Here is a 13567-nt window from a genome sequence, read left to right as displayed (position 1 = left end):
TCCTCCACGTCTCGGCTTCGACCAAAGGACGCTGTGCTCGGGCTGGGGACGCGACGCCTCTGGCCACGCGTCCGGGTTATTTTCATTCACTCTAAGTGACACTCCCTTGAAATTAATAACTGCATGAGTGAGAACGAGCGACTCCTTCCCACCCCCTGACCCCCTCGGCCGCCCGATCACCAGCTCTAAAACGCTGCGTCCGGGACCCAACCCGGCCTCTTCAGGGGCGCCAACTGCCGGGAGGACGGAGGCAGAGGCCTGGGGGGCCATCTCGCGGCCGGGGCTCGTTTGCTGTGGTGGAGTCTGGCGCCTAGGTGTGCTTGGGCGAAGAACGGGACGCAACCTGGGCCGGGAGGCAAGCTGAGGACGGCAGCTCAGGCTCCGGGCCCGGGACACAATAATCTGGCCGAAGGCGAGAGACCCGAATGCATTCGAAAACGGGGCGCCGGGGCTCGGAAGTGGGCCCGCGCTTTTTCTCTGCGGGGCACTGATTCCCGCATTTTTCGCCCGCACGCCGATCGCGCTCTGAGCTCCGCCCTGTTGGTGCACCTCGCTCGCCCCGGCGAGCGCAAAGGCCGCTGGTGCCCGCCAACTCCGACCGTGGTTCCGGGCTTCGGTCTCCAGTGGCTCCTGCCGGGAGGAGAGAACTAGCAGGGAGCTTGGAAGAGCTAGGAGCAGCAGCTGAGGCCGGAGCCGGGGAAGCCGATCGATATTACATTATGGAGACTACGGTGGGCCCGCCTCATTAGGACGGTCGATTTGCGTATTCGTTATTCAGGATTTATTAGGGATGGTCATTATGTCAGTCGCTCCAAAGAGCTCGATTACTCGGCCAGAAGCGCCATTAAGCGCACTGGCGGTGGGTGGCTCAAGTTAGGAAATTAGGAAACGAAATCTTCAGCAAGGATCGGACCCGCCTGCCTCTTCCTCCTTCCCTCCTCTTTGGCAGTCCAGGCAGATCGGAAGCTGGGGCCCCTGGACTGAATGCTTTCACTCTTTGGCTAGTGACCGGGAGACCTGTGGACACTGGCCTCCAAGTGACCCCAGCTTTAGCCTTTGGCCCACACCCACCGAGTGGGGGCGGGGGCGAGGGGAAGAGGAAGGGCTGGAGAGATTTCCGCCCAGGGTGGGTGGTCTGAGAACCCTTGGGAGTAGGGCCAGGGGAGGATTCGGTCACCTGCTGTCCTCTCCCTCCTTGTGCTGGGAGACCGAGAGTTCCCGCCCTTCACTGAAAGGGGGCTCTTGGCGTGGACACGCCCACTGTCCCTGGGGCAGGTGTGTTGCGGGCATCGTGGCCTCGGGAATCCTCTTCAGTCCCCCGTCACCCGCCAGAGGGAAGAGCAGCTGGGACTCCTGATCTGCGACTCCTTTCAAGCTAGAAGATCCCGGGCGAGAGAAACCTGTAGGGGTTACGCGAAGGTCTCGTCTCCCCCATGATCCATAGGGGACACTCAGGGGCTGCCTGGATGAGGGTGGGAGGCTATCAGCCAAGGAGAAGTAGGCTGATTCCCCTCTGAGTCCCCACTGCGGTCCTTTAATCCTGGAGTGCTGCCGGAGGGTGCCACTGTGCTCATTGGGAATCCGTTCACCGGTTCCTCAGATAGTTATTAAGCATCAGTCACAAACAAACCACAAGACAGGAGGAGCACGCTGAAGCCCCCAGTACCACTGCAACTTCATCTTAATCACTTCAGTCACCTTCCAGTCCCCACATCCCTGGCCTCTCTGGCTTATCAGGGGAACCTTCTGACCAAACCCTTCTCAATTCTGAAGTTCTCTGGTTTCCCAACCAAAAAGCACCTGCCACGTGCCACTGTCAAATATTGCACTAAGCACAAGGGACATAAAGCTGATGAGCCCGGCTTATGCCCACAGGGCGCTGGGGCCAAGCTGGAGGGTCACATAGCCTGTCCCGTTAGCTTCTTTTTTTTTTTTTTTTTGTCCCGTTAGCTTCTGTGGCCACTGTGTATCCCTCGGGTTTGCTGCTACCACCTACCACTGCCCTTCCTTCCCTCCCCCTGTAAGGGTGGATGAGCACTGAAGGTTTTCAAAAGAGGCCTCCTCTGAGCCCAACCTTGAGGAGAAACCAAATGTGGAAGGGAAGTGCTTGAGACAGCGCCTCCTAAATGCAAGCCAAGTCTGCCACTCCCAGCCCAGGGAGGCATCTCTGGCAGACATGAGGTGCCAAAGCTTCCCCTGGATTGTGTTAGTTGTAGTATCTCAGGAGGTCACCTAGCTGACAGACTTCACCGAAGAGTCGCTGTCTTAGACCAAAAGCTTCCGGAGGGCATCTAGGTAATTATTTCCAGCACATATACTAAGAGATACTGTGGTGATAAGATCTGGAAGAGGATGACAATGTTAGGAGAGAGCAGCTCCTCTAGACATTTTATGACTATCTTTACTGTGCTCTTTAACTCCTCTCTCCTCAAAACAATGTCCCTAGATTCTGCTTCTATTTCCCCATCTTCTTCCCCACATTTCTGTATTTCTAGAAAAAGAATGTGTTTTGTTGTTGTCCAACTCCTTTTTCTCATGCTTCTCATATTGAGTCTCTTTTCCCTTTCTCCATTTCCCCCAGGTCTTCCTCCCACTACGCCTATTTGTCATGCCTCCTCTTTCTCTCTGCGTCTATCACAGCTGTGTTCTCCGTTTCTCACCTTTCTCTTCATCCCTCAATTTGTCACTGCCTTTGTCTCTCGCGCTATTTTCTTCCTTTCCAAATGTAACATTTTGAGATTGTAACATCAATAGAGGCAGACAGTGGAAAACTGACCGATCTCCACTGCAAATTTATTCTTAATCTTGACGAAAAATGCAACCTGAAACGTATTGCACGGTGAGACAAAAACCTGTCTTTGCCTTTCCGGCAATCCAATTTGGGGGCGGGGTTGGAGGTAGGTGGCGGAGGGAAGTGCTGTAGAAATCCTGTCATTAACTGAACAACGAATTTTCAATCACAATGACCCTCTGATTTCCTATAGAAAAAGCGTTGTCTCTGCTATTTCAATACAAAATTTGGCTTTACAGCGGTTGAGTGAATAATGCCTTTAGATTTTCCTTTTTTATGGTGGGAAAAAGGAGACGTCCCTGGGTGGGCTCGAACCACCAACCTTTCGGTTAACAGCCGAACGCGCTAACCGATTGCGCCACAGAGACTGTGATAACTACCGCAGTGGCGGTGAGCCGAGTCAATGGGCGTGAGCCTGCGACAGCGGAAGACTCAAAACAAATTCCATAGCGGGACGAAAGAAGTCAGACCCAAGGGAGAAAGGGAAGGGTCTCGATCTAGGGATGGGAGCAGGCGGGACGTGCAGCCTCCCCTGCATTGGCTCGGGGGTGGCTGGGGCTGGCGAAATTGTCGCCTGCTTCCTCTGGATCTTAGACTTGGGTTCCGGGAAGTCCGGAACGTTCTTCTTTAGGGTGATCTGATAATGAGGCTACGTGAAGTCGACCTGCAGCTTCCAAATGCCCCCTTTGCAGCCCAACCCCTGCAGCCGCAGAATATCTGCGACGCCCTCCCAGCGCCCCTCTCCCTCTTAACAGTAAATAGGCACTTTACGGGCGCCTCCCAAAGACCGTACACTGTTCTAGTCCAGTGCATGTCCAGAGCCTAGCATGGTGCCTGGCATACAACAGATGTAAGGATTTCTGGAATGAATAAATGAAACAAGCTTCTTCAAGATTTGTATCCCCGACCGCACAGAGTGCCCTTAACCAACTCGGTAGCCCTTTACTGGAGCCAAAGCCCTTTATTTCGGGTTTCACCAGCCCACGTGGACAGAGGTTCCGGCCGGCGTCTCTGGCTTCCAGAGACCGGGTCCACCGCTATCCCAGCTTGCACCGCGACGCCGAGCTCTTCCGCACTCACAGTGACTTTTCACTTTGCGCTTTCCTTACCTAGGTTTTGGCTTCTCAACCAAACTCCGGTACTGATGATGACTGACATAGACGCAAAGCCAATAGAAAATCAAAGTGTTCCGGAAGGGTCGGCCTCTCAGCCAATAGCGAGAAAGCAGCGAGGGTGGTTGCGTAGTGAGGCCCTTAGCAGGTTTGCTGGAATTGTGGCGATTGGAGGTCCTAACACACCGCAATCATGGTGAGACCGGGAGCAAAGAAAAGGGACTTGGGGTAGGAATAGAGGAATGGGGAGGGGAAGTCATGGGAAGTTTGGGAGGTCGAGAGCCCTGGTGGTCGATTGAAGGAAGCCACTTCAGTTTGAAGGGGGAGCGAACCTTGGTGAGGACCGCGACGGGGAATGGGGCTCCTCGCAGCCTCACAGCGCTAACCTCAGAGATGGAGTTCAGGGTATCCAGGCGCCTCCAGAGTGGAGGACGGTGCGTAGAGGAGCCTGCGAATCAGGGGCTGCGCCGGGTGCTATGGCCTTGTTTGCCCCTCGAGCTGAGCCCCTCTGCTCTGTTTGCTTCAGTCTATTATGTCCTATAACGGAGGGGCCGTCATGGCCATGAAGGGGAAGAACTGTGTGGCCATCGCTGCTGACAGGCGCTTCGGGATCCAGGCCCAGATGGTGACCACGGACTTCCAGAAGATCTTTCCCATGGGCGACCGACTGTACATCGGCCTGGCGGGTCTTGCCACCGACGTCCAGACAGTGTAAGTGTCGGGGGTTCCCACCCACACCCACGCTTCTTGGACTAGCCTTGCCTAGCGGGATGAGTGGCCTGGGTGTCAGTCTTCTACTGACCACCACCAGTGAATCTGAGACTTTGTCGAACATTGTAAATGACAGAGTGGATCCTAACCAGGTTAGCATTTACTCTGAGCCAGATACTGTGGAAAGCACCTTATCTTCATGGACTTTAATCCTCTTAAGGACATACATCACCATGTTGCTCTCCCATTTTGCAGATGAGGAAACAAGGTATCAGAGAGTCTTACTGCTCAAGGTGTAAGCTAATGAATGACTCCCAGGATCCCAATATCTGAGGCCAAGTTCATGCTCAGTCCCTAAAGAACTACAAATGGTCTAGTTGGGAGACAAGGCAGGCATATCGAAAGATAACTAATCCATAATGAGCTGGTGCATATTAACTGCTAGAGTAGCTGTTTAGTTGACAGTGGTTTTGTGAGAAAAGGGAGAATTGGGGAGATGAAATAAGTGATTCTGTGAGGTGTGAGGGTTGTGGTCATAATGGGGTGGTGTGGTGGGAAAGGAAAAGAAGGCATTTCTGAGAGTTGTTGCTGACTTACCTTAGTGGCTACTTGGATATTGTGAGGCCAAAGAGTTGTGCATTGAGGTTGGGGTTCATGTCTTTTTTATCTGTTAAGTGTCTAGTTTAGTACTTGACATGTAGGCAATCCAGAAATGTTTCAAAGATGATTTTTGTTTTGAGCATGTTGACTGAAATTGAGAAGACTAGTTTTAGGGGAAAGGTGATGACTTTGATTTTGATACCAATTTTGCAGTGACAAGACAAGACAAGTAGAAACATTCTGTGAGCAGTTGAGGTCTTGAGATTATAGCTCAGGGCTGGATAGGCATTGGTGATCTGTTAAATCTATGGGAACAGATTACAGAGAGACAAAATGTATAGAGGGAAAAAATAAGTGACAACTCGAGAGCTGAACTGTATATTCAGTAGTGGGGTAAGAAGAGAGACAAGAGGAAAAGAGTCAGGGTCAAAGTTTCAAGAGGGAAGATGGGGTTACAGGTGGCCTAAGAAGCAGCACTTCTTGGACATAGTTATTAGAAGATTGATAGTTCCTGTTGTGATATTTTTGAATTGCGGTGCTAGAGAAGACTCTTTAGAGTCCCTTGGACTTCAAGGAGATCAAACCAGTTGATCCTAAAGGAAATCAACCCTGAATATTCATTAGAAGGACTGATACTAAAGCTGAAGCTCCAATACTTTGGCCACCTGATGCGAAGGGCTGACTCATTAGAAAATATCCCTGATGCTGGGAAAGATTGAAGGCAAAAGGAGAAGACGGCTGCAGAGGATGAGATGGTTAGTTAGCATCACTGACTCTGTGGACATGAATTTGAGCAATTTCCAGGGGATAGTGAAGGACAGGGAAGCCTGGTGTGCTGCAGTCCATGGAGTCACAAAGAGTTGGACACAACTTAGCAACTGAACAACAACAGATGTGGATGGGAGCTTGTCAGGAATTTTTTTCTCTCATTTCCTTTAAACCTTCCTAAAGTCTCAAGAATATATGTAACTTGGATATTCTTCCTGAGATCTGAACCAACCAGCCCTTTTATCCCGGTGTTGGTGGAACTGGAGAGTGATGGCTTAGTGTTCCTGTCACTGTGAAGGCCCCCATTAGGCTTCCTGTCTCTAATCACAGCTGTTCCCCTCACACTATTTTCTTTTCTTCAGGAGGCTTCTCTCACCAAGTGTGCATGTTTGTGGGCAGTCATTGCTAATTTTGCTGGGCCTCATTTTCCTCACTGTATGATGAAGCTTAGGCTTGTGTCTTTCTTCTGGCATCCTGTGACTCAGTGCTCCGCTTCCAGCAGTCTTGTCACTGGTCTGCTTCCTGCAGGGCCTATCCCTGGGCTCTGAGATGGCACTGGAGGAGGCGTGGCCTATTTTCTTAGGTGACTTTCAGTCCATTAGTGCAGCTGCTGCTGTTTATTAACACTCATACATTATCTCACTGCCAAATGACTTACTTTGTCCCCACCTTAGGAATGGAAAAATTAAGTGGGAAGAGGAAGACTTGGCCCAAGTCAGCTCTCTCAGTTTACTGCTCTTTCTACTGTAAGCTGCTGTACTATGTTTGCATTCAGGCTCCTGGCCAGAGTGTGCTGTATAAACTATTCCTCAGAAAAGTGTGTGTCGGGGGATGGGGTGTGGTGGGAACCCACTTCTTTACTCTCCTTTTCTCACCTCAAAAAAAGTATGAGGAAAAAGGTTAGCAGAGTGGCATGTTTACAGGTAGAAGTGTTGGACAAAACCTCAAAGTGGGCATGAGGCTGGACTTCTGGTAAGAAAATCAATGGGAGATGGGGAGGAGTCTCTTGGCAGGTTTGGGATTGTGTGTCTCCTTAGGCACCTCCTGACCTCCATGAGGTGGACACCAGGGGACATTCAGCAATTACTTGCTAACACACTTTCTCCTTATACCACAGTGCCCAGCGCCTCAAGTTCCGGCTGAACCTGTATGAGCTGAAGGAAGGCCGGCAGATCAGACCTTACACCCTCATGAGCATGGTGGCCAACCTCTTGTACGAGAAACGGTGAGCAGAAGTGTAGCCTGGGGCTTGGGGAACATACCTAGGAAGGAGATTCCCCCTGGCTGACTCATGTCTTATTTGTAGGACAGTATCCTTATTTTGGGGGGTATGTTTTCTCTGGGCCTGACAATCAAATAAGAAAGAAAAAGGGCTGCTTCAGAAGAAGGCAGGGAATGCAAACAGCAAATGAACTTGCTCCCAGGCAACAAAATTAATGCTACCAAAGTGTGCCCAGGAGTCTCCCAGCCAGGAGCCACCCTTACCCCAGAGTTCATTCTGTCATGATCATTAGATTCTCTGGAATACATGGAACCTAGGAATTGGGTATGTTAATTTTTGACATTTGAGAACTTTTTGGTGAGACAAGAAGGGGCCCCTAATACTGCCAATAAAAAGTGAACACTAACCTTCAGGTGGTGCCTTGGCATCAACATGACTGGAAGTATAAGCACAGGCCCTGAGTTGTGTTGTTATATTTAGTTTTAAGGTTGTTACCCAGATAATACAGGACATTCTTATTTAACTTTATTTTCAGTTTATTGAAAGGAAAATACAAAATTAATTTCTTAGAGAAATTTTATATCTCGGGATCTGTTGGAGAAATACCAGATCAAAGTGCACTACTCTGACCTCTTCCTCTACCTAACAATTATTATTTTTTATTTAGAATTATTTTTTACAAAGTTGTACCTTAAGATCATGCCTATGGATATTACTGAGAACTGATATAAGACATGAATAATGTCTGTTTACTTACTGTTTCTGTTGAGGATAGTGGCCATTACTTTTTGAGTATTTCCTATATAAAGATCCCTATGATGACCCAGGACCCTATGACGACCCAGGACCCTATGACATCCCTATTCAGCCTAAAGATGTCAGAGCAGTCATCACCCCTTTCCCCAGTGACCTGAGTCCTCATGGCTTGAGATGGGGCTAGATAATCAGTTAGTCACAAACAAGGTGTTAAGGGGTCAAAGATTTGACCCATAAATAAAAAGAGTGGGGATTGTGGAGCCCTATACCAAGGTTATAGATGTGGAGCCCTGTACCAAGGTCATCTCTGGAACTGACTAAGCCCCATAACAGCTGTTGCCTTGAAACCCCCTGACCTAAACCAGCCAACTCCCTGACTCCGTATTAGGTAAAATACCCACTCTGTAGCACCCTAACCAGTCACCTAATGCCACCCTTCCGGCAGGAAGTTTCTTTGTCTTTGAAACTATAGAAATTGGCTACTAGCCCACAAAACGGGTCAGCTCTGTGTCTCCTGCCTAATCAACTGTATTTTCTTCTCAAAATAAATAAATGAAGATCTCTTAAGATAGATTCTTCTCAGATCTCAAGGTCTAGAACAAGTTTCTGATGAGCTGTTATTTCCTGATGGCAGACAATGACAATAATCCACCTCACTGAGTATTTTTTTGCTTTGCCTGCTGGGAGACTCAGAACAAAACTTTGTGTTTAGTTTGAGTGTCTTAGTATTCTGTTTGGAGGGTTTTTTTTGTTGGTGGTGGTGCATAGGAAGACTTTTTTTTTTTTTTAATTTTACTTTACAATTCTGTATTGGTTTTGCCATACATTGACATGAATCCACCACGGGTGTACATGCGCTCCCAAACATGAACCCCCCTCCCACCCGGAAGACTTTTTTTTAATGAACTGATTTACAATGTTTTGTTAGTTTCTAGTAGCACAAAGTGATTTAGTTTTATATATATATGCATATTCTTTTCCATTATTGTTTTTTTTTTACAAGAGCTTCCCTGATAGCTCAGTTGGTAAAGAATCCGTCTGCAATGCAGGAGACCCCAGTTTGATTCCTGGGTTGGAAAGATCTGCTGGAGAAGGGATAGGCTACCCACTCCAGTATTCTTGGGCTTCCCTTGTGGCTCAGCTGGTAAAGAATCCCCCTGCAATGCAGGAGACCTGGGTTCGATCCCTAGGTTGGGAAAATCCCCTGGAGAAGGGAAAGGCTACCCACTCCAGTATTCTGGCCTGGAGAATTCCATGGACTGTGTAGTCCATGGGGTTGCAAAGAGTCAGACATGACTGAGCAACTTTCACTTCACTTCACGTGTTTTTTTAACAGGATATTGAATAACCATTATATTGATAAGATATTGAACATAATGCTGTAGAGTAGGACCGTGTTTAACTGTTTCATACATAGTAGTTTGTATCTGCTAATCCCAAACCCTTAATTTATCCTTCCCCACTCCCTTTCCCCTTTGGTAACTGTAAGTTTTCTATGTCTATGAGTCTGTTTCTGTTTCACAAATAAGTGTGTGTCGTGTTTCAGGTTCCACATAAGTGATACCATGTAGTATTTCTTCACTTAGTATGATCATCTCTGGGTCCATCCATGTTATTGCAAATGGCTTATGTTTTAGCAGCTCAGTTTTATTTTCAGTGTTTTTCTACCAACTACTTGAAATCTTTTTTTGAAAGGAGTAAAGGTATAGGTGCATAAATAGAAGACTGAACGGTGATAGGACCTGGATGAGGATAGGGAAGAGTAGGTTAAAAACAAAACAGAATTCCCAAAGAAAGAAAGAGGAAGAGAGGGTCAGTGGTGAGGGACTATGCGGGGAAGAGTCAGAGAAAAGAAGAAGTCTTAGAGCATTTATAGATGCCCGGAGAGGAGGGGAAGGGGGATTTGGATCTGGGCCAGGGCCTTGTCTGGATAGACTAAACAGGAAAGGAAATGTCCTTGAGTGCCATTTTCTCTCTCTGCTCCCACAGGTTTGGGCCCTACTACACGGAGCCGGTCATTGCCGGATTGGACCCGAAGACCTTTAAGCCTTTCATTTGCTCTCTAGACCTTATTGGCTGCCCCATGGTGACGGATGACTTTGTAGTCAGTGGTACCTGCACTGAACAAATGTACGGGATGTGCGAGTCCCTCTGGGAGCCCAACATGGTGAGTTGTTGGCGTGGAGTGGGGCTGAATTCTGAGGTGCCCACTCCTTGACCATCAGGGGAAAATGTGTTTACCTGACTGGTAATGAGGAGAATCCCTGGAGAAGGAAATGGTAACCCACCCCAGTATTCTTGCCTTTGAAATCCGGTGGACAGATCAGCCTGACAGGCTACAGTCCATGGGGTCGCAAAAGAGTAACAACAACAATGGGGAGAATGTGTGGGCAGGAGAGAAAGCCACAGCTGTTGAGCCTTGGAAGGGTGTCCAGAAACTTCATCTGCCAGAGCCTTGGGTCTCGCACCTTCTGTGAGGAGACCTCAGTCAGATATCTGCTACAGTGACAAATAATTCCTCATGTGGGGTTTATGGGGTTCTCACACCCATTCATTGAATAAACATTTAACAGGGTGTAGGATTATTTAGAGGCAGCTCAGCAGAATGGGCTGTGGAGCCAGGTTGTCCGGGTTGGAAACCCAGATCCACCTACCATCTAAATTAGTTCTGTTCTTGGGTAAGTCACTTTACTTCTCTATGCCTCCACTTCCTCAGCTGTAAAGCAGGGATAATAGTAGAACTTGTCTTACGAGTGGTGGTGTGAGGAAATGGCCTGGAAAGATGGGACAGTGCCTGACAGGGAGGGTTATCTGGTGTGCCAGCTCTGCCAGGCTCCAGGGAAACCAGGAAGTCCATTCTCAAGGGCCCATTGCAGCCAGTGAAGCCAGACAGACACCCAGTTATCTGTTAAAATGAAGTTGACTGGGAAGAGGAGGAAAGAAAGGACCTGGTTGGCAGAAGGAACAGCCTGTGCAAAGGTCAGAGGTTCAGGAGGGGCCTGAGGAGTTGAGTGACTGGAGAGAGCTTGCTGTGGTTGCTGGAGTGTGGGCAGAATGTGGGCTAGAGAAAGGCAGAGCCTGAGGTCAGAATGAGACTTGCAAATGCCTTGGATGGCATGCCAAGGAATTGGCACTTTTTTCTTTTGACGTGGTGTCTAAGGTAGTAAGAGACCCTAGGAGCCAGAGGCCTGCAGGTTGGTACGGTGGGCTGTTGGCACCTGCCGGAAGTGCTGAGGTCCTGAGCAAAGAAGGTGGCACTGGGGGAGCAGGGCAGCCAGAGTCTAGAGGACTTGGTCCCTTAAAACAGAAGTGAGGATGGTGGAGATGCTGAGGACACTTGAGTTTTCTAGCTAAGCCAACCAAGATAGAGGATGTAGAGAACAGGAGAGGCTTGGCAGGAAATGGTTCCATGGTTGGACAGGCTAGGTTCTGCGGCACTTCTGAGCCACGTGGGAGGAGAGATCATCAGACAGCTGGTGAGGCACAGAGGAGCGGTGGGGACTGTTTTTCCCATTTTACAGAAGAGGGATTGAGGTGCTGTGGAGGGACACTGACTTGCTCAAGGTCACACTGCTGGTTAATGGAGGAGGTTCAGGGCCTCAACTTTATCTTCCGTAACCCTGCTTCCTTCTGAGAAGGGGCTGAGGGTGTTTCTCATACCCAGGGAACTATCCCTCCAGACACAGGAGGTGCCAGAGCTGGGCACCTTGAGCCTAGAGAAAAGAGAATTAGGAGCCAGACCAAGTGAAGGTCTGAGGTTCTGGGGATTGAAAGGCTGCTACTCTGTTGCCAGGATCCAGAGCACCTGTTTGAAACCATCTCACAAGCCATGCTGAATGCTGTGGACAGGGATGCAGTGTCAGGCATGGGAGTCATTGTCCATATCATGTGAGTATGTGTTGGGAGAAGTCTGGGAGCTTTGCAGACACGTGCCTCTCCTCTCCTGCACAAATAGCCCATCTTCCCAGCCCGAGTCAGGTGTGAAATAAGAAAGGTTCTTGCAGCAAGCACCCGATAGCAGAAATCTGTGCTTCCTAAGGGTGGCAGCTGGGAGCCTACCTGGATTCCCCCAACCTCTGTCCAGTGAGGCTCCCTGGCCCCGAGTCGCCTCCTCTTGCTCACAGTAGACATTTCTTTCCTTCCTGAACAATGTTCCCAAAATCTCAGGGACCTGTGCAGAGCTCCTACAGATTGATCAGAATAAATCCTGGGTCCGTCCTCTCCTCTCCCAGGTCACACCAGCATGGAAGCCACACCTGTGTGGTGTACCAAGCTCAGTGACCACCTTACAACCCCCTGGCCAGAGTCCTAACTGGCACCCTTTCCCTCGTTTGGGGCTGTCACCAGGAAATCTGGCTGAAGTCAAAGGTACCCTCCCGACAGCTTTCCTTGGAAACTGTCCCAGAATAAGGGTCCCATTTGGACCCTTTTGTTATGGGATGACCTGCTTAATTACCGTGAAAAACAGATTAGGGCTGATACTGAGAATCTATATTCACTGAAGTGAAACACCTCATACCTCCTTCCTCAATTCCTTGTTCTCTAGGCCAGGGGAGCTCTCGCCCTGCTCTGGGGTGCTTCACACTCCAGCCTTGAGTCATCCCAGCTCTTGATGGCTTCACCTACAGAAATGTCTCTTTTCCTCTTCCTCACCACAGGCCAGGGCAACAAGTTGATGTTAGTGTAGCATGGGCAAAACAGTTAACCCGAGTTAGGACAGCTGCTTGTTGCAGTTTGGTCTGCAGTCTCATGGATTTAGATGTTCTGTGACTTTCTCCCCCTGCAGTGAGAAGGACAAAATCACCACGAGGACACTGAAGGCCCGCATGGACTAACTGTTTTCAGAGCCAACTTTTTTTTTTTTTTTTAATAAACGATTTTCTTTCACTCCTGCTTCTTTGAGTGTTTTACCACAGATCTCTGTCCCCAGCTGGGCAGTTACAAATAGCTACTTGGGGTGCAGCTTAGCCCTCGGGTTTTCTTGACTTGCAGTGTGCTCTCTGGTCCACCAGTGGGAATGGTCTCTACAGGTCACTGTGGGGCACCTGCTGTCCTGGAACCTGCACAAGGTGCTTTGTATGATCTAGAATTTAATCATCAAATGGATTCAAGGTAATACACTTTTTTTCCTTGTTTAATGACAGTTAAGTAACTTGTCCAAGGCCACTTTGTGATAGAGCAAAGGTGTAAGCCCATGTTCCATTTGACTCCAAAGCCTAGAATCCTTTATACTCAACTCTTGGAAAACTGTTAAATATTCTTTGTTTCAGGTAGAAATTTGGCCACGTATCCATAAGTAATATCCTTACACAGTAGTGTTTCTTAATCTTGGCTACATTTTAGTCACCTAGGGTGCTTCCAAAACACAGGTATTTTGATCCCTGATTTATTTGGCCTTTTAAAGGTGCCTGGACACCTGTTTTTCCCAAAAGTTCCCCAAATGATTCCAGCTTACAACCTGTTGCAGGTCCCCTAATAAGCAAGTAGTTCCTAAACTCTAGCCTCCATTATAATCATCAGGAGGGCTTGATAAAGCAGTTTCTAGTCCCGAGCTGCAGAGGACCCTGAGGATTTATAAGTTCCTAGGTGTGGTCCTGGACCACACTC

The 13567-nt window shown here is 48.8% G+C and overlaps 1 protein-coding gene and 1 non-coding gene across 2 annotated transcripts; one reads left to right on the top strand and one right to left on the bottom strand.

The window, feature by feature from the left end:
- Window positions 1-3085: 3085 nt before the first annotated feature.
- On the bottom strand, window positions 3086-3159 carry TRNAN-GUU. The gene has a single exon. It is a non-coding gene; the product is annotated as a tRNA-Asn (tRNA).
- Window positions 3160-3863: 704 nt separating this feature from the next.
- Window positions 3864-12847, top strand: PSMB3 (proteasome 20S subunit beta 3). The gene is made up of 6 exons (XM_040245519.1): window positions 3864-4099; window positions 4430-4614; window positions 7100-7207; window positions 9950-10127; window positions 11754-11848; window positions 12747-12847. Exons 1-6 carry the CDS (start codon window positions 4097-4099, stop codon window positions 12793-12795), a joined length of 618 nt encoding a protein of 205 aa, XP_040101453.1. The 5' UTR covers window positions 3864-4096; the 3' UTR covers window positions 12796-12847.
- The last annotated feature ends 720 nt before the right edge of the window (window positions 12848-13567 follow it).

The sequence above is a fragment of the Oryx dammah genome, unplaced genomic scaffold, assembly GCF_014754425.2.
Source record: "Oryx dammah isolate SB20612 unplaced genomic scaffold, SCBI_Odam_1.1 HiC_scaffold_8, whole genome shotgun sequence".
Lineage (NCBI taxonomy): Eukaryota > Metazoa > Chordata > Mammalia > Artiodactyla > Bovidae > Oryx > Oryx dammah.
This window is presented reverse-complemented; position numbering and strand designations above follow the sequence as displayed.